Genomic DNA, 27,073 nt, shown 5'->3' on the forward strand with positions numbered 1-27,073 from the left:
CTTCTGATCGTGCCAACAGGATGTGTCTGTGTGCTGGGGACAATGAGCCCGGGGTGGGGTGACAATGAATGGGGGAGCTGCAGGCAAAGCCCCTCCCTCCCTCTCCCCCTGCCCTCCTCTCCTCCAGCTGCTCCAATCCCTGCAAGTGACACTGACAAGAAGGCGGGAAAGTGGCAAGGAATGCCACTTTCCCAGCAGCTGCACTTCCACATTTGGGCACAGACAGAATTACCCACCCATGAGCACATGCGGTTGCAGATACAAGCTGCACGGCAGATACAGATAATGTAAACACGGACACACACACACACACACACACACACCCCGACGGCATGCTACGTAAGCACACATTGAGCACGGTGGAATCCCTGAACAATCCTGGTCCTGAGAGGTAACACTAATCCCCATTCTCCAGGCTTTCCGCTTCAGAAATGTGACAGCTCTGCCCTCTCTCTCCAAGCCACATTGTGCCATCACAACACCGTGCTCCTCTATTTGAACCTCTTATCTTCTCAGGTCAAGGGCCAGACTCATGACCAAGGCCACCAGCCACAGGTAGCAAGTCAGGATCTTAAATAATACTTCTTTCCTCCCTGAGACTTCTTCCCTGGAAAGACTCTCACTGATAGACAGCTGCTGTGTCTGGCAGCCTAGTCAGAATTTTCTGCACATAAAGACATTCCGTTTCTGATCTCTGACCCAGAGGCTGGCTACCAGCTGTCCTGTGCCAGTTGTAAGGCGCTGGTTGCCTGAGGACTCACTCACTTCTGCTTGGGCTTCCTGCTACAATGGTGGAAACAGTCCCCAGGGGTGCCGGCACATTTTAGCCAGGCAAGGTAGGGGTGACGGGGTGTGAGTTGGGGACCCCCGGCATGGAGAGGCTGAAAAGCTCCAGGATCTGTAGCTAGGGGGTCCTGCTTGCCCAGTCAGTGTTCCGAAGGGATAGAAAAGTCAGTGAGACATTTTGGCCTTTATACTTGCCGTTCCTTCTACCTGGACCCTTTACCCCAGACCTTTACTAAGATGTTTCCTTCTCCCTTCTCAGACCTCACCTCACATGTCATCTTCTCAGAAAGGTCAGCACACTGGAATCAGCCCCTCACGTCCACCCCTGTCATTCTCTAGCCCGTCGTGTTCTGTTTTGGTTTTTTCCCCATCAAAGCACTTACCACTGTCTGAAATGACCTTGAAGGTTTATTTACTTGTGTAATGTCCATCTTTCCCAATACAATGTCAGCTCACTAAGGGCAAAAGACTCTGTCCTGTCCAACTAGATACCTCCAGCATTTGAAACATACTAGAGTACCTAAAATCTGTCAAATGAATGAAGGAATCCATCCCTGTCCTGATTCCTGCATGGGCTGTTGGGGACCACATGGGTGAGAGACCGCTGTAAAATTTTAAAGCTCTCACAGCAGAAGGTGACCCTTATCACGAACATCTGTGACCTCCTCGGGGCAGGTGGCAGTGACATCAGCCTCCTGTAGACCCATCAAAACACGGAAGCAGCCCTGCTGCCAGGACCAAGAAAGGCACTGCCTTCTTATACAAGCTGTCTTCCTGTACCTCCCCCACTGCTGCCCCTGCTGCTCTCTGGCACCAACCTCAGGAGCCAACTGCCATGCCCCACTGTGAGCACACACAGCTGCTCACGGCTTCACCCATGTCCCTGAGCTCCCACCCCTGCAGGCTGGCACCTGAACATGCATGCTTGGTACACCCCCACCATAGGTACACGAGGCTAGTTCCCACGTACAGCGAGCACACACACGCACACACACGCACACACACATGCACTGGGCCGAGAGCCCTGGAGACCTACCTCCTCTGGGATGGCTGGCCAATGGGTACAATCTTATCCTCGTAGAACCGCTTCATTGCAAAGCGGTCCAGGGCCTGGTCGGCACTGTGGGGAGAGACAGGTGGTCAGAGGAGTCAACCTCCACAAGTCCCTTGTCCGCCCAGCCCTGCTTCCCAGACCCGCAGAGCCCTCCGGCCACTCTGTCCTGAGATGCCTTCAGGAAAGGACTGCCCCAGCATCTCTCCATCCTGTGTGCTGCACTACTCAGCACAAGGGCCTTGGAGTCAGGCAGCCTGGGAGCCCATCTCAAGCTCATCACTGACTTAGTAGCCCTGCAACTTGGGGCAGGTTACTTAACCTTCCTGGACTTGATTTTTCTTTCCTGTCAAATGAGGTGATAACCGTGCCTTCCTTGAAGGCTGTTGTGACAATTGAGTGAGATGACATGTATAAAGAGCTTGGCACATGTGGGCCCACAGTAGGTGCACAGGAAATGTTGACCATTATGCAAAGATCAAGCTGGGTCAGGTTTCTTTTTTTTTTTTTTTTTTTTTTTTTTTTTTTTTTTTTTGCGGTATATGGGCCTCTCACTGTTGTGGCCTCTCCCGTTGCGGAGCACAGGCTCCGGACGCGCAGGCTCAGCGGCCATGGCTCACGGGCCCAGCCGCTCCGCGGCATGTGGGATCCTCCCGGATCGGGATACGACCCCGTGTCCCCTGCATCGGCAGGCGGACTCCCAACCACTGCGCCACCAGGGAAGCCCTGGGTCAGGTTTCTTAAAGTCATAAAACTACCTGCAAGCCCTTCATAGAGCATTCTGCCCATCCTTAAAGAGATCATTTTTTAAAGAGACAGATCACATAGCTTCTCCATTCTTGACTCTCCAACGAGGTCCCATCCCTCTCAGAATAAACCCCGAAGTCCTTATCAAGGGTACAAGGCCCCCGGGCTCCGCCTCCTCCCAGCTTCATTTCCCACTCTTCATCCCCTCACTCACTTGGCTCTCCAAACACGCCAGCCCCTCGAATTCCCACTGCTGGCCTTTGTCCTTCCCTCTTCTCTGCCTGGAAGGTCCCCTGCCACCACCCACCCCCGCCCCCACGGACTGTATAGGACTCAGTTCTTCCCCCCTCTCGCCACTTAATTCTGCTCAAATATCACCTCCTCAAGAGGCCTCCTTTCCCCACCGTCTTGCTCTAGTCTCCATCCTTCAAAGTACTCATCACCTGCTCTTACTGATGTGTTCGTTTACTCATTTCACATTCATGAGGGCAGTGGCCTGGCTTTGCCCACTGCTCTACTTCCAGCACCTAGAGCTGCCTGCACAGTGGCTGTTCCATAACTGTCGTCAAATGACTAAATGAATGGAGCAATTCCTCCGCCTCTCTGAAAATCCAAATCAGAATGGGAATCATCCATTGGTTGTTTCCTATTCTTGATGCAAAACACCTAAGTGGGAAGATGCCCCTGCTGGCCAGAAGCAGGGGAATAGATGAGAAACCTTCCAGATGGCTCTGTTGGACCCAGATGTGATCCAGTATTTCTTTGTGACTCCCCCTCTGCTCACTCAGGTAAACAGAAGGCAGTTGGGCAAAGAAAAGTAGCCCCAAGAAGCTGACTGGACGGGGTGTCCATCCATGGGCCTGCCTCCCACGGCTGCCCGTCCCCAGGGCCCCAGACAGAGGGATGGTGTCTCCTCTCTCCTGCTCTGTCCAAGGGCCCCTGTCCCAGAGCTGAGGGCAGGGACATTCTCCTTTCCAGGGGCTCCTCCCCCTGTCCTCAGCACCTCTCACCTCCTCTGCCCTTATCCTCCAACCCCAAGGGAGGGAGAGGCCTTGGGTGGGTGGGGGAAGGGGGCTCTGCTGTCAATATTCAGAGAATGGGAGGCTCGGGGCCCTCTTACCTGGCAGAAATGTTGCTGTAGTGCATGTAAGCCGCGATCACAACACCTATCCTGCCTCGGTTTCCCTGAAAAAGCCCCGAAACACAAAAGCCTTTACTTCTGAGGCTGGCCCTCCTGCCCCAGAGCAAGGCGGGCAGGGGCTGCAGAGAGGGGCGGGTTCTCAGGGAGAATCGGAGGAGGGAGGAAGCGGATGGGGGGTGAGTCTCAAAAAGAAGAAACACAGCTGATCGTCCACCACACCTGAGTGACCCACGGGCTGGTACCTCCACTTCCTGGGGGTGCACCCCAGACAGAATCGATTATCCCCAAGAAGGAGAGTACACACAAACAAACTTGCACACTCACACAATCCAGTGATACGGGCAGGTGCATACACTCATCCAAGAATATATTCGTGCATGGGTACGAACACGCACACACACACACACACACACACACACACACGCAGAGACATCCTGCAGCCCCCGCTCTGACCTTGTTGTGTAAAACGACAACATTGTGGGGATCTGCGTTGAGCCAAGTGTCCATGGCCTTGCAGACGCTGCAGATCTTCTCCAGGGCTGGGGTGTGGAGGTCGGGCCAGCCAAATTCCAGTACCTGTGGCCCAAGCCATGAGTGAGAAGCGGCAGAAGTCCAGAGAGTCAACGGGCGGGGGGGTAGGGAGGTGCCCACACACGCCACGCGCCAGCCCCACAGCAATGCCACCAGCAGTGGGGCCTCAGTTTCTGCCCTGCACATCAACACTCTGGAAGGCAGGGGTGAGGAGGCAAAGGACACTGACCCGGGCCTACAGACCCTGGGTTCTGACACTGGTTCCCTGTGGGCCTCAGGCCAGTCACAGCCCCTTCGCCAGCCCCCGTTTCTGATTTGTGCATAAAGCAAAGGCTTAGAGCCGATGGCCCCAGGTCCCTTCCATATGACTGTGACCTTAAAATGTGCTGGGAGCTTCCAGCATTGTTCCCCAGCTCTCCTCCCACAGATAACCCTGAGATCTGGCTCAGGGAGGAAGAAGGAAAGGTGAAGCCTGTTCACGGCTCTTTTCCAGGCCCTGGACACACAAACCATCAAGTTTTCAGGCCAGCCGAAGGAGGCCTGAGCGAGACAGAGAGCAGATCTGAATAGCAGTCATCAGGCTCCTTCAACCTTTTCTTAACTCACAAAATTTTAAAGTAAAAGAAAATCTGTGCTCAGAAGGGCCCAGAGAGCACATCTAATCCAGCCCGTCCACTTTCAGAGGTGGAAACTGAGGCCCAGAGAAGTCTGCCACCCGCTCAAGGTCACACAGCGACAGGCACCATAATCCAGGAGCTGGAGCAGATGGGCACACAAAGCCCAAACACAGCGCACTGAACAGCAAGTGAAAGAAAGTTGGCTGTAGGAGGGTCTACGGTGGTGATTCCCAGCTGGTTTAAATCCAGAATACTTTTCAATAAGACTCAAAATCTCACAGCTCCAGCCCCACCCCAGAGACTCTGTGTGCACCACAGGTGGCAGACCTTGGTGGAAATCACTGCATTGAGCTTTGCTTTCTGTATTTCGTATTACAGAAACAATAAATATATTATTTTCTATTTTCCAAATAGAGGATGGCACTGTTAAGTCTGAATAGGCTTTGCAAACTGTCATAGCACTTTCCCCCAAGATCTAATGTGGGAACCTCAGAGGAAGGGAGCCCCCCTGTTCCCTCTTCCAGGCAGGGAGAATCCCTCCCCACCCCAAACAGCCATGGACTCACCTTGGCGTGGAGCTTCGTGATGTCAGGTCTCCGCTCAGAGAGGTTGAAAAGCTAGAAGGAGGAAAAGGAAGAGATTGTGAGAAGGTTGGCCCTTTCTCTCTCCCTCTCTCTCTCTCTCTCTTTCCCTCTCTCTCTCGTCCCTGCTGGAAATTCTACCTACATGACCATACATGGAGTCCTACCAGATACACACTGATGGACAGGAACTCAACTACAGGTTCTCAGGATAAAGAGGGAGAGAGAAACAAGTCTGTAGACACCCAGCCACTCCCCTGGATGAGCGGACATCCTAAACTGAAGATGAGAAGGGGACAGAACCTGTCTCAGGTCCCACATGCCACCCCCAAGGTGGGCATCTCTCCACACTGAATGGAAATCCAGTAGTGTCAAACGATTTGGCCATCTCTGGTTTCCTCTTCACATGTCGACTTCAGAAGCTCACCACACGAAGATGTAACTGCTCCGTGGTCGGACGCCCTCCATAGGAGGGTGCAAACTGTGCTGGGTCAGCCCTCTCAGACCCCTGATACCCCTCTCCCAGAAGACACCCCCCAACACCTGACCACATCCCACAGGAATCCCTCAACCTCTGGATTCCCTTCTCCACCTCTGAAAGAGGCGTGCAGAACTCCCCACATCCACCTCATGGTCTGGGAAACTCAAGACCCCTGTGATGTCGCCTGGGGAGAGAAGAGGACTGCAGGGTCTGGAACGGGCAGGATGCACCAAAAACCCATGGAATCCTGGGCTTCTGAAATAGGGCAGGATCTTAGATGGCTTCTGGTCCACTCTTGAGGCCATAAAGGAACACACTTTATGCCATTAACAATGGCTAACACTTCGGTGTTACAGTGTCCACAGCCTGCCAGGCCACACTAAGGACTTTACATCTACCACCTGCCTTAATTCTCTCCACAACCATAGAGGTAAGTAGACCCATTTTACAGATGGGGATCCTAAGGCTTAATGAGGCTAAGTGCCAAGATCAGATAGTTGGTGAGAGCACAGCAGCATTCCAACCCAGAACATTCTGATGTTTAATGCCAGACTCTTAACAACGCCCAACACAGCTGACGGATGGGTCTCCGTAGAGGGCTGAATAGTATCCCACAAAAATTCACATCCACGCGGAACTTCAGAATGTGACTTTATTTGGAAATAGGTCCTTTGCTGATGTAAGCAGTCAAGGATCTGGAGATGAGATCATCCTGGATTCAGGGTGGGCCCCAAATCCAATGACTGGTGTCATTATAAGAAGAGGAGAGGCCACACGGACACAGGAAAGAAGGAAGGTCACATGATGACAGAAGTAGAGACTAGAGCAAGGCTACTACAAGCCAAGGAGCCACTAGACTGCCGGGAGCCACCAGAAGATAGGAAGAGGCAAGGCAGGATTCTCCCCTGCGGGATTCAGAGGGAGCATGGCCCCACTGACACCTTGATTTGGACTTCTAGCTTCCAGACTGTGAAAAAATTAATTTTGTTGTTTTAAGCCACCTAATTTGTGGTCATTTGTTACAGCAGCCCTAGGGACCTAATACAGCCCCTACACCCCACCTGTGCTCAGACCTCCCAGGGCAGCCCCTCATGATGGTCTGTCCAATCTGTGGGTCCAGCCCACAAGTACCTCCCTGTAAAGCAGGCCTGAGCGCTCCTATGGGGCCAGGATAGATCCAATCCCCCAGGGCAGCCCTTCTGACATTAGAGACCATAGTGGGGGGTGGAGGGGACTTCCTCCACACTGGTTAGGAGATCCTCCTGTACCAGGTGTGATCCCGGGGTCAGCAACACCTGGTCTCTCAAGACACAGTCTGCCACAACTCTGCCCTAAGACTGCTCAGCGGCACCGACAGTGTGACACCTCTGCCACTTCCTGACTCTGTGACCTTAGACAAATACCCCACCTCTCTGTGCTCTCCTAGGACTGTCGTGGTGTTAAATACGTGGAAAGGAGTTAGAACAGGGCCTGGCTCATCACCAGGGCTCCATAACATGAGCTTTTACCGTTATTCTCTCCTCCTGGTCAACACACGTACGTACACCCACACGCACATGCGCGTACCCACACATACACACACACATACAAACCACACACACATACATGGACAAGAGCAAGCACAAGCGCGCGCGCACACACACACACACACACACACCCACACGACTTGCTCCAGATGCTGCATCCCAGCTGCAGAGACACTCCTTAGGGCCAAGGGCAGGTGCAGGGAGAGAAGAGGAAGAGCTGGCTCAGGGGCAGGTGGGACAAGACACCAGCAGGAGGAGGTGGCAAGCAGAAAGGACGGGGCACTGGACCAGCGAGCAAGGGGCCCCATCCTCACCAGGTAGCTGCCTCCATGTTTGGACTTGAGCATCTGGGCCACCTCACGGAGGTTGCTCCGGAAGTTCTCCTCATTGGCTGTGCTGGGGAAGGAGACGGCGATGATCCTCTCAGTGACATACACCAGGTCCAGCTCACAGCTGTCCTCCGCGGCCCGGCTCACACTCATGTTTCTGGGGAGACAGTAGGCAGAGGCGGGTCCTGATCAGAATCCAGGCCCCCAGGACAAGGTCCAGGGATCTACACCCCCTACACACTATACGTGGCCCCCAAATCTAACCCAGGGGGCTTGGCTGCCTCCTGACCCAGAGCCAAGGCCAGAGCCTTCCCCTGGCAAGGCCAATGCAGCCCACAAGCCCAGTCTGGGAGCGCCGGGGATAACAGAGCTGGGCAGGAGCTGGCAAGGATCTCAGGCCATTTCAGAGCCAAAGAGTGATGACACCATTCCTAGGTGCTCATCAATCCTGTCGGCATGGCCTTCAACCTGTGACCCCAGAGGTCAGAAGTCAGAGCCAGGGCCGGAACCAGCCAGGGCCCGGGAGTCCAGCTCAGCCTCCTAATATACTGCGGCCGCCTGGTCTGGCAGGAGTTTCTCGAAGGATCCCCTGACGGCTCCAGAAGAGGAAGGAGAGCCTGAACTGGGTCCTCTCACATCGTGGAGCTAGCCTTCTGCTGCCCTCCCCTTGCTCTGAGCTGTGGAGTGGGCGGGGAGGCCCCCTCAGGAGCAGGGGCAGCTCAGGTGACATGCTCACCTGGGCTCCAGGTAAGCCAGACCACAGCACACATTCCAGCCCTCCCCAGAGGCAGGACAGCTCCTGCCCTTTTTCCCTGGCTCTCTCCCCACCTCTGGCAGCTCCCACTGCCCCGCAGGGCTGCTTCCTACCAGTGACCTCCCTGATTTCTAAGGGCTCAGGAAGCAGAGGGGGCTGCTGCAGCGGCAGGTGACCCCCAGACATCCCAGTGCTACCTGAGCTCCTCAGAGAGGTGGGGAGCCCCCTGGGTTGGGCACTGGGTGAGGGGAGGTGGGGTCTCACACCTTTACACCTCACCCAACTGCTCTTCCAAAGGAGGGTCCAGGGTGCCCACTGGGGAGCTGATGGGAAGGGGAAATGGGTCTCAGGACACTGGCATTCCATTCTGAGGCCCACCTGTAGTTTCTGGGGTCACCTCACACCCTCCCCTTCTTACCCCATCACCCCAGCCTCCTAGGGTCCTGCTTCCCTTCTCTACCCAAGGTGGGCAACTCACAGTTCATGTTGATAACCCTTCACTTCTGCGGGGTAAAGTTGGGACTGGAGGGGCAGCGGGAGTAATACCATAGGGTGTTTCAAAGTGATGGGGTGGCATCGGGGTACAGCCCCGGGACACCAAGAAACCGGACAGAATACAGATCTCCACCACGGTTAGCTCCGAGCCCAACTGTGTAGATGGGGCTTGGAAATAGGAGAGCCAAGGGTGACATACACCTTCTTTGTGGTGGCAATGACAGGGACCAAGTAGCAGAGGGGCCAGTGCGCTGGGAGCCCACTTTGAATTTGGCCTCTGAGTCCGGGTCTTTCCTTGTCCTGCAGCCTTTGGGGGTGGGGCTCCTACTCAAGGCAGAACAGCACCACCACCTGGACAACCTCAGCATCGCACTCTGCACCCACCCACCCCAAGGTGATTCTCATCTGTAGGGGAGGAGGGGATACTCTAAAGGACCCCACCAGTCTCTGTGGACAGCTGGCAGCTGGACTACAACCCACTGGGAGCTTCAGCTACACACCAGACCCTCTCTGACTGGTGGTCCATATCCCTGGGGCCAGATTCTCACTCATCTCAGGAGTCTCAGGGGCGAGGGGGGAGTCAGAGAGGGAAGGGCCCAAGCCAAAAAACCAGAGAACCTGGACCCAGGGAAAAGAGACTCTGGGGCTTCCTTGGTGGCGCAGTGGTTGAGAGTCCGCCTGCCGATGCAGGGGACATGGGTTCGTGCCCCGGTCCGGGGAGATCCTACATGCCGCGGAGTGCCTGGACCCATGAGCCATGGCCACTGAGCCTGCACGTCCGGAGCCTGTGCTCCGCAACGGGAGAGGCCACAACAGTGAGAGGCCCGCGTACCGCAAAAAAAAAAAAAAAAAAAAAAAAAAAAAAGAGAGACTCTGGATGAGCAAAGTCCCCTGTGCATCCCCTCCCCCCAGCCCCCACCAGCTCAGCCAGACAGAGAACCTTCCTTTTATAAATGACCCTCCAACAACAGAAGCCTCTGCCTGTGGAGAACGGGATCTAGCACAGGCATCAGTGCCAGCCGGTCCTGAATGCAAACCCAGTGCTGCCTCTTAGTGGTTGTGTGACCTTTAACAAATCGCCTCACCTCCCTGAGACTCAGTTTCTTCATCTGCAAAATGGGAATAAAATACTTACCTTGCAGGGTTGTTGCAAGGACTAGATGAGATCATGCAGGTAAATGAAGAATCCAGCTCAAGGACTGGCTTCAAGCTAAAACTTTTGAGTTTCCCACTGGCATCTACTGCATCCTCTCTCTGTGTCTTCCACGTCCGCCCGTGCTCCCTATCACGTGCTTTGTGACTTTGGTCTCAGAGACCCAGAGGCATGACTTGCTGGGAACACCCACAGTGACCTCACTGCCTGCACCCACTGCGTCCCCCATAGCCCAGGCATACCTGATGGGCTGGGGATGGGGCTGGACACTTGGAGTGACTCTGGTGGAGCTCTGGGAAAGAGAGGAGAGAAGCAGCGTTAGGGCGGTGGCCGGCTGGATGGCAGGAGGACAGCAGAGAGCTGTCCACAAGAGCTGTCAGGGCCACGGGGAAACACAGATTCCCTTCTCCTGCCTCTGCCAACGTTCCAGCCCAGGCACCCTAAAGCCCAGCAACACAGCCACTCAAAGCCAAAAGCGATCAATGCCAATCCCACATGAGCGCGCCAGTGTGCCTGCGAGCCCCCAAGGGGAAGGGCTCTCTTTCCTTGGGCAAGGGAGAAATCCCAAATGCTGAGAAATGCACCACGCCTGGGCTGGTGCCATGTGCGCTGAGTACACACTCAATAAAAGTTACTAAACTGATGGAAACACATTTCACCTGGATTCGCTGGACGCCAGAATAGTGACCCCAAGTGGAGAATAGAGATGGCAACCATGAAAGAAGGAAAGATGAGAGCACCGGCCCCGCTCTGTCCAGCTCTGAACATTTCTCCTCTGACCACCAGCTGCCCACATTCCCCTCCTTTAAAGCAGCAACACCGGCTCGTTCAATCAAGTTTTGAGACAAGAAGCAGCCAGGCATGGTGTGCACCAACCAGGGCTAGGCAGCAAATCATGCTCCTAAGGACCCACTGTCCATTGTCTGTTACCCCCCTCACCCATTCCCATCTCCAGGGTTGTCGACTTGTACAAAATTAGGCAAATGGACCCAAGTCGGTGTCTAAAACATCCCAGGGCAACCCAACAGCACGGTGACGAAAGCGCAGGATCCGAGTCCCACAGCACCCTGCTGGGCAGCCTTGCATTACTTAACGCTCTGAGCCTCTATAATGTCACCAGTGAGATGGAACAATCCTTATGGTATTGCTTGAAGATTAAAGGGAATTATGCATATAAGGCGCTTAGACGCTCTTACCATTATTACATCAAGTACAATTAAAAGGGTAGTTAGCGATACAGCCAAACATTCACCCCTACAGTAAAGCAAAACCCTGCATCACCAGCTGCCACCATCCTTTCAGCCATCTCGCTCAATGCAGAATCGGACGTCCAACCTGCACATTCCCAGGCCCAGCCAGAGCCCTCTGAGCCCACTGGCACCTTCCAAACATCCCTGAGCCTCCCCAAAACCGGCCTTTCCTGACCACCAAGTTGCATCTACCTCTTGGAGGAGACGGAACCTCAATCCACCAAGGAGAGGAGAAACAGATGACCAGCAAGATTCACCCTCAGATTTCGGGCTGGACCACTGGGGTGCCAAGAAGAGGAGCCCCCTTCAGCCCTCTCCAGGCCCCGCAGCGCCTAAGAGGCAGGGGTGGGTGGGCTCTGAGGCCCAGCTCCCAGCTGAGCCCAAAGTCAGGGCAGCCCCGCTAAGAGGAGGACCCTCCACCCAGCCTCCCGTAAGAAGGCTGCGGCCAGAGTCCCCTCTGCCTGGGCCACCGCCCAGCTCTGAACAGCTCAGCCTTGGAGGCAGCAGGAGGAGGAAACAGCCAAGGGGGGCTGTCAGGGTGGAAAGTTTCTCTGTCTCCCCAGCTCTCCTGGCTCTGAGGGCTTGGGTTTGCATGAGTCAGGCTTGGGGAGCTGGAGGGTGCGAAGGCGGGGGCAGTAAGGAGGGGCTGAGTTGTGTTTGGTTTTCAAGACCCAAACCAGGCTGTTCCAAAACTACCCACTCAGAGGAACGCAGAAACCCAACACTTCATCCGTCTCCGTTTCGCTGGTCCCTCATGAGGAGCCGCTGAATCTCCCCAGGCCCTAGGCCCTGCTCCAGGCCCCAGGGCCACCCTGCTATAAATAGCCCCTCGGGTTCCATCTACTGCTGATCCACAGCCATGTTTGGAGGAGGCTGCCACAGCTGCTTCTAACAACTGGAAGCCACAACCATAGCCAAGGCTGGAGGTGTGGCCGGGAACACGGGGCCAGGCCCAGGGAGCTCAGAGAGACAATGGGATATTGAGACGGGCTTGGCAGGGGGACTGAGGAGCCGAGGGGAGCCAGGGGAGCCGCCACGGGCACAGGGGCGAGAGGGATGGACAGGGCAGGAGAGCCAGCTCCCGCTCGCTTCTCCACCCCCCCTCCCCAATGTTACAACACTCCACATTCCTCAGCCTCCCCACCCCAAAAAACCAGGAAAGATAAATAAAAACTTGGCCCCAGCAGAGTCTGGCCATACTGCCTCCAGAGGTGATAAGACAAAGTCCAAGCCGGCTCTGCTCCGCCGGGCTTGTGGGGTGGGGGTGGGGGGAGGGGTGGCAGGGGAGGAGACTGCCCTGGACAATGACCCCAGCACAGAGGACAGGGACGAACAGCTGGACAGTCATCCCCTGATGAATCACTGGGCTGCCCTCTAACTGACAGTGCTTCCTGTTTTCTGCAAAGTTTGGGGGCATGTGACACTCACTGGCAGAAAGCAGACGTGCACAGGTAACACGTCTGAGGGTTGGTGGGAAGAGTCACAAGGAGAACCGGAGAACCAGAAATGGGTCGGGGGCAGAGCATGTGAGCAACACAACTTAACGCTCCAGGAAACAGTGACCTCCCACATGCAGGGCTAGAGACGGGGCACCTTCGGCAGCTGCCTGATCACACAGGCCGTTTTCAAGAGGGAGGCTGTCCTCTCTGCTCCCCATCGTCATGTGCATTCTCTCATTCAGTGAACTTCACTGAGGGCCACCGGCTGTGCGTGAGGTCCCTGACCTCAGAGAGCTTACATTCTACGAAGGAAGATACTCATCCACGAAGCCAGTGTAAGAAGCAGTCGCTTGGTCTCACTGACCAATCTGTAAAATGGGTACAGCACAGTCTTGTGTGATATACCTGCTCCACTTAGAGCCTCCAGGAAAAACTACCAGAGGGCTTTACAAAGAGTACTCTAAACGCTTTATTTTATAAAGAAAAAGAAGCTCTCTGTCTGCCTGTAATTCCATTCCTTTCCTCTCTGGGGCTGTCAAAGTCCTTTACCACATGCTCTGAACTTCTTCCCTGCTCCACCCAAGACATAGATCAATAATAGGACTTTTGATCCAACTCCCTAGGCACCAAGATCTCTCCCCTATCATCATCACCAAAACACAGTCTCTCCTTTGCTTAAAGGACACTGTGAAAGGAAATTCCACAGCCTTCCTCAAACAGTGTCTTACTTCTCTTACTATCAGGCAGTTCCTCCTGGTATCTAACCCTCACCCTTCCTGCTACAGATGTGGCCAACTCTGTTGGCTTTGGTCCTCACTGCAGGCGGGAGCTGCAGCCCACCGCTCAGATAGATGCTCCATGGCAGCTCAAGATCTATGACCCTCGGCTCCGTTTTTTGCCTTCTTCCCCGCCATGTAGCAAGAGTGGGAACCCGAGGACCTGGGTGGGGTTGGTTTGGAGCAATGACTGTGTGGGAAGAGTCCTGCCTTCCTTTGAGGTTCATAGACCAAACACAACAGCTCTGGACCAAAAGAAAAGCTGTTTCCGGAGCCCACGTCCCCAGGGGCACAGTTGGGAGGAGGGTCTGGAAGCAACACCAGGGGCCATGTCAGGCAGGCAGAGATTGGTGACCAATCTACGTCAGGGGCCCTTCCCCACCCCTATGACTCCTCTGGGGGCTGTGGCCACCCCCGCCCCTCCACACCAGCCCCTCCAGCCACACCCCTTCCTCTCTCCTTCCTGCCCACCCGCCTGGATTTTTCCAAAACAAAGTGCGACACAGCACATCATCCACAACCTCTGCAACACACCAACCCCGTTGGAGGAAAACAGCCATTCCTGCCCTGTGAGTCCTGGGCTGCGGGCCAGAGACAGGAAAACAGCTCAACAAACAGGCACATTATCACAGCAGCAGGCCCAGAGCAGCAACCATGCCGCTTCGGAAACGGGTCTCCTCACCCGAGGCAGACTGCAGGAGAGCCCAGTGGCTGGGGCGGGGACCCTGAAGTCACCCAACCTGGGACAGGTGTCTGGGATCCTCAGAAATTAGGTTTTCTCTCTTCCTTTGCAGTACTTGTGCCATTCTGCAATCTGCTCACTTGCTTAGTCTTTCATGAACTCCTTTAACTAAACTAACTAGCCCCAAACTCATCTTGTCCCTTCTCCCATACCCAGGCAAGACGCCACCCTTACCCACCCGGCACGCACAGACACACACACTTTCATCCCAATCAACAGAACTTTCCCCTAAAAAACCTCTCATTCCAACTAAGCGGCAACCTCTTTCTTCTCCAGGACCAAGGTCATACATACCCTTGCATCAAAAAGTTCTCCATGATGTCTAACTTCACTCTCTCTTGCTGCCGCCTTACCTTGTAGGATCTGTCTGGCCCAGGCTGCAGTTGTGGGGAGCAACTGCTCTAGGACTCGGCTCATAAGAGTGTCCAGACCATTGGCTAAAAGGCTTGGTTCACACACCATCGCCCTGTCCCCTGGCCAAGGGTTGGGAGCCCTGCAAACACCAGATCCAGGCAGCTGTCCCAGGATGGGATGGATAAGACATTCATTGAGTCAGTGAGCCCCTCCAAGCCTCTGTTTCCTCACCTATAAAATGGGGCCACAGCATCGGCCATAGCGGGATGTCACGGGGATCAAAAAATACCCAGCCAGTGGGGACTTCCCTGGTGGTCCAGTGGTTAAGATTCCACGCTGCCACTTCAGGGGGCGTGGGTTTGATCCCTAGTGGTGGAACTAAGATCCCACATGCTGCACAGCACGGCCACACACACACACAAAATATATACCCAGCCCAGTTCCTGGCCCTTAGCCAAAATAACAGTAATAAGACCGGTTAACATTTATTGAGCACATAGTATACCCTTTGTGTGCATTAAGCTAGTTAACCTTTAGTAGCAGGCACACAAGAAAATTACTTTCTCCCCTGTACCCCAGCCCCAGAAACATCACAAAATCGGACAGGGGTCCATCCCAGCATGTGTACTCCACGCCCATAGGACCCGCGCGTACCTTGAACAGAGCCTTGCCCATTAATTTGAGAGGCATATTTCTGCTCTTCCTGGCGGGGCCCTGTGCGGCCCGGGGGACACCTCCACCTTGCCGGGCTGGCCTTGCGGGGCTGGCCCAGGGCAATGTGATGGAGGTGGTGGGCTCACCACAGAAGTGTGCTGCCTGCAGCAGCCCAGCGCCTCCCTCCAAGGCCCTCCCCGCCATGGGTCAGGCAGCTGTCAGATGATAGGGCCTCATGCCATCAACAGCTCCCCCTTGCCAACCACCAAAACCACTCCCTGTTCCTCGCAGATCAGGGCGGGCAAGGATGGAGAGGCCAGCAGAGGGGCAAATTGTCAGAGAAGGGCAGGGAAAAAAGAGAAAGGTCCGACGTTGCCGGGCATCTCTCCCTGGGGTGGTGTGAGGACAAGCCCAGGCAGGAGTTCGGCTCAAAGCAGGGTCCCAGGAGAGCCCCTCTTCCCTTCCCTGGGGTCCTTCCACTTAAGGAATTTGCCCATCGCCCTCCACCAAAACCGCAGGGCAGGAGGAGCCCATGAGACCAACCAGCCCATGTTCCTGCTCCCTCCTGAATCAGTGGCATTTAGCCCATTTTCAAAGGCTTCTCGCTCTGAAGAAGCAGAGCCTGCGATTCCCCAGGGGCTGATGGCCCTCCAAGAGCCCAGGAGTCCCTCTTCATCTCTGCCCCTAGTCCCTCTTGCTGCAGTGTTGCCCATACCCCTGGCCGTTGCCCTGGTGGCTGCTCACCACCCAGTGAGGCCTCGCACAGCAGCCTCTGCTCCCCTCCATCCCCACCCTGCGGCACTAAGGTCTGCCTCAGTGACGGACAAACCAACTCTGGATCCAGCTGGGCTGGAGGCTGAAGCCGAGACTAAGGTCCAGTGTCTAAGTCATGGGGCCTGCTCACCCTCCCAGCCCGTCTCCCCACTCCGGAATTGAGCTGAGCTATTCTACAGAGGCTGCAAGGGGCGCCCACCAAACAAGACAGGTGTTAGGCATCGTCCGCCTCCCCCATCCCGCGCACCCCAGGGACTCGCCGCACCTTCCTCCTTCCCTTCCGAATACTTACATCTTCCTCAAGGCTGTTCCGTGTGTTTCCACCCCGGAAGGCTCCTTCTCCCTGGAGACAAAAAAAAAAGGCAGTCAGAGAGGGCAGTCGAGGAAAGTCATTGAAAGGTACCAGGTCTTTCATCTGCTGGATGTGGCAGTGGTGGGGGTGAGGGCTTGGCAGAAGGGCCTGGGAGGGGGCTTGGTTGTTTGTGTAGCATTTCTCTGTCCACTAACGGCCCTTCAGAGCCAACCATATCCTCTCATTCGTGTCTCTCCTGGGGGAGATGTTATTATTCCCATTTCTGCAGATGAGAAAACTGAGGCACAGACAGGCTCAGGACTTGCTACAGTCTCACAAATAGAACCTTGGAGGAGTTGGGAGGTGAACCCAAGTCCTCCATCTCTGAGCCCATCACTCCATGCCGGCCGTTGCCAGGAGACGCCTCTCAGCTGCCAGCCTCGGTTTCCCCACCACACGACCCACCCACTTCCTTCCCTTCCTCCTCCACGGAGCCTTGAGGAAATCGTCTGTCTGCTGAGTCAGAAAGACATGTTTGGAAAGATCTGCCTGGCTTTCTCACATTCTACATATCTAATAAAGAAGCCCACGTTTAACCACGGGCCTCTCCCTCCCTGTCTGCCTAGTTCCCCAGCAATCCATTTCTGAACACACAAGGGGATGCTCCGATATCCAGCTTTCAGTGCCACCCGTGTCTCCATCCTTCCCCCAAGTTCCCCAAATCTACTCCAGAAGGGTGTCCTCAAACACATCCGTTCACTTTCCCCCCAATCTTCCTTATGCTTTCCCGGCCTCCCCAGGCGCTCACCCTGCCCTACCTGCTGTCACTCACCGTGTCCACTACATTCTTTGGAGCAGTTTCAGTGTTGACGGGCTGTGGGCAGAGGGAGAAAACAGCATGAGGCCTCAGGGCAAACATCCCCAGGTTGGCTCTCTCCCCGGGGGCTGGTGGCTGTGATGGGCAGAAGGCCTCCTGAGATAGCACCGATGGTGCCAACCCAAGACTCAGACATATTGTGCTGACCCCAAGCTTGGGGGGCAGAGTCTGGAAAATGAAAGACAATCCTATTGGTCCTAGAGCCATCCAGCTTGACAAACTTCACTAAGGCCCCTAACTCCGACAGTCACCGACCCCTCAAAAAGGAACAAGGAGTGAGTAAGTGACTCTTGCTCCTACCTGCCAGGCATGTGTGCCTACACCAGCCGCTTCATTTATTCACAAGAACCCAGTGAGGTAAGTACTATTACTACCTTTGAGCCCCACTTTACAAATAAGGAGAAATTCGATGAGTGGACCAAAGCCACTGACTACTAAGGGGGACAAAAGGGTTGGAACCCCATCTTGGGTCTCTACACTTCATGCTGTGTGAAACCACAGCAGCCGCAGATACCAGGCCTGCCAGAGTCTTCATGCTTCGGTGGGCTTTCAAGGGCCATCCCCACCTTTGGCCCTGCCCCCTTGCAGACCTCAGTTTCCTTACCCCAAAACTCTCTTCCATCCAGACCCCTTGCTATTCCCACATCCGGGCTTATTGTTTGCGGAGCAGCTTCTCCTCTTTTCTTACTAGCTCTCCTCCTCGATGAAGCCCTCCCTGAACACCCCAGCAAAGGGGTCTCTCTCTCCCACCTCAGAACTCCAGTAAGCCTTACCGTCTGAGCTACTTATCTGGTCCTCAGCGTGTGAATAATCTCATTGTGGGAATATGTCTAGTTCCCCAACTCTCGTTTTATTTTTATTTGTGATTCTTATCCCACCTGCCTCCGAAACAGATTCAAAGAAGCATTTTTACCAACTGAGTTGCCATAGCCCTCGGGCCGGAGACTGTGCCGTATGTGTAGTGAGCCGTCAATAAACACCCGTGGACTGATCCTGTCCCTCACCCTGGTGCCATCCTTCCCTTGTGCAGACCAACTTCCTACTAAAGGCATCCTGAAATGTGGGCTCCTTGGACTCCCCCATAATGAGAGAGAAACTCCCCATTCCAGGGCCACCTCCTGACCACGGTCTCCAGGGCTCCATTCCCAACTCAGTGATGTGGTTAGAGGGGCCCTTGAATCACACAGATGGACATGGACATGAACGTCAAGGTCATGGAAACAAGCCTTTGCTGAGATGACTGTGGACCAGGTTTAGACAGTAAGTCTCTGAATAGGAAGCACCTGCCCCAACCCCATCCCGGGACCTGAGGGTGAGCTGTTCATGTCTGAAGACAGGGGAGTGGACAGAATGACCTCTGAAATGTTCTGGCATCTGGGAGGAGAACTGGGCCAAGATAGGGATGGAGGAAGGAAGTGGGCTGAGCTGAAGGCAGTAGCTCTCTTTCTAAAAACGCCCAGACTTTCCCCCTACTGCCTGGGAGACAAGAGACTGAGGCCAAAACTTCTTTCCAGGTGGGTGAAACCCCCTGTGTAGTTCAGGGTCAAGGCAGCTTGGGAGAGTTGAGGGAAAACAGAGTCCAGGGATGCCGTATCAGCCAGCCCCTCCCAGCCCCCTAGGTGGGTCCACCTGGAGTCTGAGGATGGCTCTGCAGGGGGAGTCAAGAGGCCACATTCTGTCCCCCCCAGCCCAGTCCTAATCCTCACCTAGCCAGCCCCCAGAACCCCATTCCTGAGCCACAGGCCACCGGGCAGGAGGCAAATGAGCCCACAGGAAATCCCCCGGGATCCCTTCCCCAGACTGAGCTCTAGGAGCTACCTAACAATGAGGACCAGGGTCTCCGCTCAGCCTCCGACCACCACCCGGCCCCATCCAGGGGAGTCCTCTGCAGCAGTGCCAGCCTGCCCCAGCCCTCTGGGCCTCCACCCATCTCTTCTGGTCCAGGGCTCTGTAATGCTCACGTGGAGACCATGGGCTGGGCAGAACGGGCCAACTGCCCCCGCTCTGAGCTGCTCTGGCTTTCTGTGGGGAGGAGAAGGCTTGGAGGGCAGATCACAGGGACCTTCTGCATGCAGAGTCTACACAACAGGACTGCCTCTGAACCCAGACCTCCCAGTTCCAAAGCCCTCCCTCTTCACAGTCTATATAATCCCCCTCCCTGACTGGGGGGGTCAGAAACGCGGTGGGATGGAGCAACCGGAGACAAGAGTACCTGCCCCAGGCCCATCACAGGCCCTGAAGAGCCTCCCAAGAGACCCCGACGGGGCAGAGCAGAATGAGGGCCGGGGGTCTCAAACTTCAGTGGCCTCCCAACCACCTGGAGGGCTGTTGACGGACACACGGGTGGCTGGGCCCTCCCCAGAGGGTCGGATCCAGTAGCTTAGAGAGGGACTCAAGAACGTGCATCTCTAACAGGTTTCCAGGTCTGGGGATGACACTTTGAAAACCGCTGGTCTAGTCTGACAGCATTGGCAGCAGACGGCTGGGCCACATCCAGACTCTCTCTGCTACCGACTCTGTGACCTCAAGCAGGTCACTCTGTCCTTGCTGCTGTTCAGCGGGAAGGCATGGTCCTCTTTTGTGAGAAGCAAATGAGATGAAGCACTTAGAAAGGGCCTGGCACTTAGGAAGCTCTCAATAAATGTGAGCTGTTATTTATCAGCTCCGACTGCACAGGTGCAAGGCCGGGCCCTCTCCCAGCCCACCCTGCCCCACCCTGCCCCACCTTGCCCCTCCTGCCCCATCCCTCCTGGGTCTGATACAATGCAGACCAGAGAGTCAACTTTAGAAACCACAGGCCTCAGCAGGGCACGAGAAACTTCTCTCCCTGCCAGCAACCATCTGTGCCCCTCTGCTCCCAGCCCTTCCCCACAGGGCCAGCCACCAGACGCCTGCCTTCAACGTACTGGTGGAGAGGCCTTCTGAGGAGCTAAAAATTTCCAAAAATGCTTTCCAACCTCAACACCCAGTGTTTTCCTGCAGTGTTTGCAAACATGGCCCAGCAGGCATGCTGCGCTCCCCACCCCTCCCTTCCACCCCAGTCCTCCTGGGATTGAAGTCCTGCTTCTCTGCTTTCCATGCGCTGCCAGCTCTGGGACTGCTGGGAATGAAAAAGCCAAGGGAACTCATCACGGGGCGGGGTGGGTGTGGGTGTTCTCCCCTGAGGCTGCCCCTGCCCTAGGCCCTGCAGGGAAGCTTGGGTATACTAGGGAAAGCTCCCAGGCCATCAGGGCTGTGGTCTCCCGAGGCCACAGCCCCAGAGTTCCAGTGGCTGGCAAAGACCCACTAAGCCTCGGCTGTCACCCTACCGTTAGCTCGGAAACATACACACACACACCATCTCTGCACACCACTCCTCAGACACCATCTCCTCCCTCCCCATTTCACAGATGGGGAACCTGAGGTACAGAGAGGTGCGGGTATGACTTGCCCAGCCTCTCGTGGTGAGGTGCATGGCAGGACTCAGGTGGGCACCCAGGTTTTATAAAGCCCATCACTGAGCTCACCCACCGCCCCTCACCCCAATCCCCAGCCAGCCTGCAGGCAGGGTTAGCTCTTGCCTCTTGGTTGGCGGACTCTGCTCTTCCTTCTTCCTCAGACTCAGCTGTAGAAGGATGAAGCAGAGGGAGCCCCGACAAGGATGGCCCCTCCCCCACCTGGCCCCTCCCCCTGCCCAATCCCAAAACGAACCCTGGCTTTCCAAAGCTGAGGGTAGCCAAATCACTGCCCCACCAGGGGTCTTCCAGAATGCCTCTTGCTCCCAAGCAGGACAACTCGAACCCAGCTCAGGAGCAGATGGCAGAGTTTAGACCTAGTGCCAATTGACAGCCAAGTCTTGCTATCTGTGGATCGCTCTGCTCTGGGGCCTCAAACCCGGGAGTCTGGAGCAAGGGAAGGACTAGAGTGAGGCTCTTAGGGCAGAAAATTTAAGGAGGCATTTAGTCTCAGGATGCACAACGCTGAGAGCAATACCTTCTCCAATTTTGCACCCCAGGTGCCTCACTTGCCTTACCTCTTCCTGGCCCTGGTCTGGAGGTGCATTTTCATAACGTTACTGCAGTAACAACAATTACTCAGCAGGTACTAATGATGCCTTGGGCTTAACATTGGGCTCCTTGCTTTCATGATCATTATTCCTCATAACCAATGCTCACAAGGCAAGCATTATCCCATTTTACAGGTGAGGAAACTGAGGGCCCGAGAGATTAAATAACCTGGCCAAGGTCACACAGCCTGTAGATAAGGACAACTGCTATTTGAATGCCACTCCTTACATCCCCCTCATGTTCTGTCTCTTCTCCCTGGCCATAATCTTCATTCAGTTCCTCTTACTCCTAATCAACTGCCCTCCTGTTGGGAACAAGCTTTCTGCGGCTTAAAGACCAATTGTCTCAGGTCCTCAGGAGGAAAAGGTTTCTTCAATGCACTTCCAGAGGAAGAGGGGGAAACGGGCTGCAATAGGAGAGACTGGGACCAGACATCAGAGAGAACTTCCTGAATGTGAGGGGCTGTGAACCACAGTGTGGATAAGGGAAGCTGCACATCCTTTCCTCAAGTTTTTGGGTTTTTTTTTTTCCAAAAAAAGACATGCATGCCCTCTCCATGCGTTTACCCACCCCCAGCAGTGTGGGCCTGAGGGGGGGGCCGGTCTGCAGAGGCCGAGGTGGATGGGATGACTGCCTGGAGGTTCACGCAGCAGGACATGTGGATGGCCTGCAGGGAGGGTGAGCTGGGAAAAAAATGTATCTGTGGGCTGCTGTTTTGGAGGAAGGAAAAGGCAGAGGGCCATAGCGGGTGGGGGGAGGTGCCCAAGCCCTTGACTGGGGGGAGGGGGGCGCAGAATGCGGACTCAGCCTCCAGAGGAACATTCCGTCCAGAAATTCCTCACACCCTCCCTCCTTCCACCCCTCCAGCTCTCTCCACTCTTGCCCCCTGGGAGGCCTGGAATCCGGGCAGTTTTTCAGGACAAAAAGACCCCATGACATCACATCTACTGCCACTGGACAGACAGACTGTGAGGTCAGGGCCAGCGCTGCCGGCCTGTCAAGAGGGGAAGGGAACTGGCAAAGGAGGGGGGTGGGGGGCGGGCTGGGATGTCCTCAGCCCCAGCACCCAGAGCACGATATTCTAGGCTCACTCATTCTCAAAATAGAACCCGAAGCAGATGAAGAGAGGGAAATGAAAACCAAAGGGAAGGGCAGGGAAGCACCATTAACAGGGCACTTAGAGGGGGCGTGGCTGGGAGGGCACATAGCAGACCCCACAGCCAGTCGGGGGACCAGCACCTTGGTAACAACAAAAACACACAGCAGAGGCAGCAGGGAAGCACTCTGAATGAGGAAAAACTGAGTTTCCGGGGAGGTTGGCGAGCTCCACGTGGGCGCAGGTCAGCCCCTTGTCCCATGCTATTTCCCAGCATCCCCGGAAGGGAGAGCTTCAACACGGAGCGCAAGGGGCTGGAGAGAGGGCTCCGGCAGCCCAGGTCCCGTGAGTGTTCGGGGGAAGTCGCTCCAGGGGCCACATCCTCTCCCAGGCAGGCCAAGGCCACCAGAGTAAAAGAACAGGCTGGATGTGATTAAATGGAACATGACGCCTGATTCCCCTGCACCCCCGGGGGGGGACTGGGCAAGCCCACTCCTGTCCTCAGGGCCCCCCACAATTCACCCTGAGGGACCCAGCACCCGACTCCAGGTTGCTGAGGCTGGGCAACTGCGGACTCCCTCCCCCGCCCCACCCTGTCCTGCTGGAATATTTCTCACACCCTCCTGCCACGCTCCCCTCCCCGAGGATGCTGTTCTCCTCCCTCTCAGCCGGGGCACTCAGAGTCTGTGCCTCCCCAGGCCCTTCCTCCACGCCCCTCTGACCGCCCTTGCACACATCCTCCACCCCATGCTGAGCACCTGCACCGGCCTCGTGTCTGGTCTGCCCAGTCCTCCTCCTGGCAGCCGCCTCTCCACCGAGCCACACCCACCGCTGGCAGCAGACTCCCACTCTCAAAGCCTGCTTTGGGCCACTTCCCCACTCAAGGACCCACAATGGCCCTTAGTGCTTGGCTCGTCAAGTTCAAATTCCCCAACCTGGCTTCTGGATTCCTCCCTTATCTGGCCACCTCTTCCTCAGGTAGACAGCACTGCCTTCCCCCCTCCCCTACCTGCAGACCCTGCTCCCATCTCATCACTCCCCACCATCCCGCCTCCATTCCCACACTCAGGCCCTTCCCACAGGCACCCCAGCCAGGCCCACCAAGGTGAGACAAGATTGCCTGGCCCCTCATACCCCCAGTGAGGGCACTGGATTTGCTGTGGCCGCCATCAGGCTTGGTCATCTGCACCAAGGCCCTACCCCTTCTCTGCTCCAGCCCTGCCACCCTCTGGAAGGCCCTCTCTCCTTCCCTCCTCTCTTCCATTTGCTCAAATCTTAACCTGGACTTGGAACAGCAGGCAGACTTCCTCAACCAGTGCGGCAGAGATGGACTGCAGCCCACCCTGGGCCCCAAAGCCGCCTCCAGTCAGAACCCCCGAGGAGGGCACTAATTCATTTCCACCATAGAGTTCTCTCTCTCTCTCCCACACTGAGCAGGGTCCCTGGAGGGCAGGGCCCTTCACCCAACTGGGGCCTCTCCCAGTGGGGGTCAAAGGGGAGGTGGTAAGCACATTCATAGGTGCCTTGACCTCCGGGGACCATGTCCCTTCTCAGCCCAGCTTAAGGGCGGGACCTCAGTGGGCCCTGAGGGCTTCTACCTAAGCTTCCCCCAGGGAGGGAAACTCCCAACTGCACCCTAATAGGCGTCAGTGAGTATGTGTTCCAGTGACAGCAACTCCCTTAGACAGCCCCAATGGGCCTTTTTAGGTGTTAGAAAGCTCTTCTTTGCATCCAAGTCTCCCCCTCTTTATGAGACCCCTCCACCTACGAGGTTCTACTTCAGAGAGCAACAGAAAGGAAGCCTGCTTGTCCTTCAAGACGTTCTCTCTCCCATTCTGCACCGGCCCGTATTCTCCCTCTCCAGACTAAGCAGTCTAGGTGGTGCACAAACTGGATTTCCAACCTCCCTCATCGCTCTTGGAATCAAGACTCTCTCGGGCTCATTTCTCCTGGCATTGTTCCACTTTCCAGAATCTCCCAAAGATGGCCACCCATGGCCACCTCAGTGCCCTCGGATGAAATGCATCAGGGCTGGGAGTTCGAATGAACTAAAGCAACTTTTGGCCACTCTCCCTGATGGAGAGCCAGATGGCAGCGCCAGGCTGCGGGGCTCCACGTGCTTCTCTGCTCCCTTCTCTTCTTCCATGAGGCAGCGTGATGCCTCCTCGCCCCAGGGGCACCTTGAGAAAGTCATTTGAAAATCTCAGGGCCACCACCTCACAACCATTAGGATGGCTACTATAAAAAAAAGAAAAAGAAGAGGAGAGGAGAGAAGACAAGACAAGAGAAAAGAAGAGAGTTTTCGCAAAGATGTGGAGAAATTAGATCCTCTGTGCGCTACTGGTGGGAATATAAGATGGTACAGCCGCTGTGGGAAACAGTATGTTCCTCCAAAAAAATCAAAAACAGAATTACTATATAATCCAGCAGTTCAACTTTTGAGTATATACGCAAAGTAACTGAAAGCAGGGACTCGAAGAGATATTTACACACCCATGTTCACAGCAGCATCAGTCACAGTAACTAAAACACGGAAATAACCCAGGTGGCCATTGACAGATGAATGAATCCGTAAAATGTGGTATATACACACATTGGAATATTATTCAGCCTTAAAAAGGAAGGACATTCTGACACGTGCTACAACGTGGGTGAACCTTGAGGACTTTATGCTAGGTGTAATAAGACAGTCACAAAAGGACAAATATTGTATGAATCCACTTACATGAGGTACTTGAGTAGTCAGATTCACAGAGACAGAAAGTAGAATGGTGGTTAGCAGGGACTGGGGAGTTATTATTTAATGGGTGCAGAGTTTTTTGTTTTACAAGATGAAAAGCCTTCTGGAGGTGGATGGTGGTGATTGTTGTACAATGAAATGGATGTATTTAATCCACTGACTGTGTACTCAAAAATGGTTAAGATGGTAATTTTTATGTTATGTGTATTTTACCATAATTTTTGAAATGAATTAGAGCAAAAAAAAAAAAAACAAACCCAGGGCCTCAGTTTCCTCTGCTGGGAAAGAGCAGGATTTGACTAGATGGCCTCCAGGCCTCTCACTCCTATGGCTCTGTGCCTACTGCATCTCCACCTGCCTTCCAGAAGCCCTGGCACTCAGCAGAAAGGAACTTGCAGCCCCAGCATGAGAACAGTCCTGGCACAAGGCAGGCGTTCAGGAGGTGTTTGTTGGTAGGATGGATGGCAGATAGATGGATGGATAGACCTGCCCCTAAATCCCAGGCCCGCTGGCAAATGGAGAAGCTAGCTCGTGGCTGGCACTGTTTAAAAGAAGAAATCCAGGAGAAGCCCACTTGGCAATATCGGTTATTTACATCAGCGGCAAGTACTGAGGGTATCGGGGAGAAAGCAGGCCCAGGAATCCAAAACCCCAGTCTTGATCCCAGCCCTTGCCACCGCTGCGTGGCTGTGAAGCAGTCACCTGGCCTTTCTAAGCCCCACTCTGCTCCTCTCCCCAGGAAGGGTTCACACCTGTCCAGACCTCCACACAAGTCACTGTGGGCTCGGGTTGGCCCGGTGTCAGGGGAAGGGTTCTGCAAACTGCAGCTGCTGTGCAAGCCAGTCACGTTTGTCATCATTATGGTTACGAGTGTGGGCCGTGCTGAAATCCCAGTGCCCCCTTCAAATAGCTCTGTGGCCTTAGGCCTCATCTGTGCTCCTCCTCTGAGACATCGGGGTAATCACAGCACCTCCCTCACTGCATTAATGGGAAGGATAAATGAGCTTGTTTTTGTACAGCTTTCACAGCAAAGGTCTGCAAAGAAAGTTCCATACAAGGGTTAACTTTTCGCTATTGCTCTGATTACTATTATAGGTGAAACCAACCTGGCGTTCCCATCCCCCATCCACCTCCCCCAACGCAGACTCTCCACCCCACCTGCGACTCAATGGGTTTTGTTCCACAGGACATTTCAAGCATCTGCCACGGGCCTGGCCTGTGGACGAGAAGCAGTGCCCACACGGCTCTCCCCCCACCCCCAGGTCTCCTGGGTGCCAGGCCGTGCGCGCAGAAGGGCTCATATCTGGCCCACCTGGGTGGCCACTCCACTTGGCCATCACCCTTGGGAAATTCCGTTTGACTCTTATTTGTCAGAAGTTGAGAAAAGCTGCTTCAGCACTTTCCAAGGATCAGGAGTGTCCACGGCAAACACACCCTCACCCCTCTCCATCTCGCCCCCACCGGTGGACCCCACAGCAGGGAGGTGACCCTAGGAGCCTTCTACCCAAGGCCTTGGGCAACATCTGTTAAGTAAGACGAAAACATGGGTTGAAGATTAAGCCACTCTGCCCTGGCTGGCAGGGCACAGAGGCTGGCAGAAATCCTAGGCCCAGGGATGAGTGGTCCCAATCCCAGGGGGTTAGGACTGAAGTAAGATGGGTGAGAAGGCCAAAGGGAGAGCTGGGGGCATGGAGAAAACTTGACAAACACACAGACACACAGTGTGAAGCAAGAGGGAAGGGGCGGGGAGGCCAGAGACCAGCCCTACAGAGGCTGAAGGCAGGCAGCAAAGGGAAAAGGAAGGAAAAATAAAACCCGCCCTTTCCTCCCCCTTGTGAACC

The 27,073-nt window shown here is 55.1% G+C and overlaps 1 protein-coding gene across 2 annotated transcripts in view; it reads right to left on the bottom strand.

Annotated features, from left to right (window-relative positions):
• Positions 1 to 27,073, bottom strand: part of TNS1 (tensin 1) — a 224,337-nt gene that overhangs the window by 80,677 nt on the left and 116,587 nt on the right. Inside the window, exons 5-13 of one of the 2 annotated variants that reach the window (XM_065880580.1) lie at positions 17,306 to 17,347; positions 16,474 to 16,524; positions 10,444 to 10,484; positions 10,032 to 10,036; positions 7,776 to 7,975; positions 5,440 to 5,490; positions 4,179 to 4,301; positions 3,705 to 3,769; positions 1,823 to 1,906 (exon numbers count right to left, since the gene is read on the bottom strand). In XM_065880580.1, coding sequence (XP_065736652.1) covers positions 1,823 to 1,906; positions 3,705 to 3,769; positions 4,179 to 4,301; positions 5,440 to 5,490; positions 7,776 to 7,975; positions 10,032 to 10,036; positions 10,444 to 10,484; positions 16,474 to 16,524; positions 17,306 to 17,347 — 662 coding nt within the window. Of the gene's footprint in view, positions 1 to 1,822; positions 1,907 to 3,704; positions 3,770 to 4,178; positions 4,302 to 5,439; positions 5,491 to 7,775; positions 7,976 to 10,031; positions 10,037 to 10,434; positions 10,485 to 16,473; positions 16,525 to 17,305; positions 17,348 to 27,073 lie in introns of both variants that reach the window. The other variant, XM_065880582.1, reaches the window with a different exon arrangement.

Source organism: Phocoena phocoena, chromosome 7 (assembly GCF_963924675.1).
Source record: "Phocoena phocoena chromosome 7, mPhoPho1.1, whole genome shotgun sequence".
Lineage (NCBI taxonomy): Eukaryota > Metazoa > Chordata > Mammalia > Artiodactyla > Phocoenidae > Phocoena > Phocoena phocoena.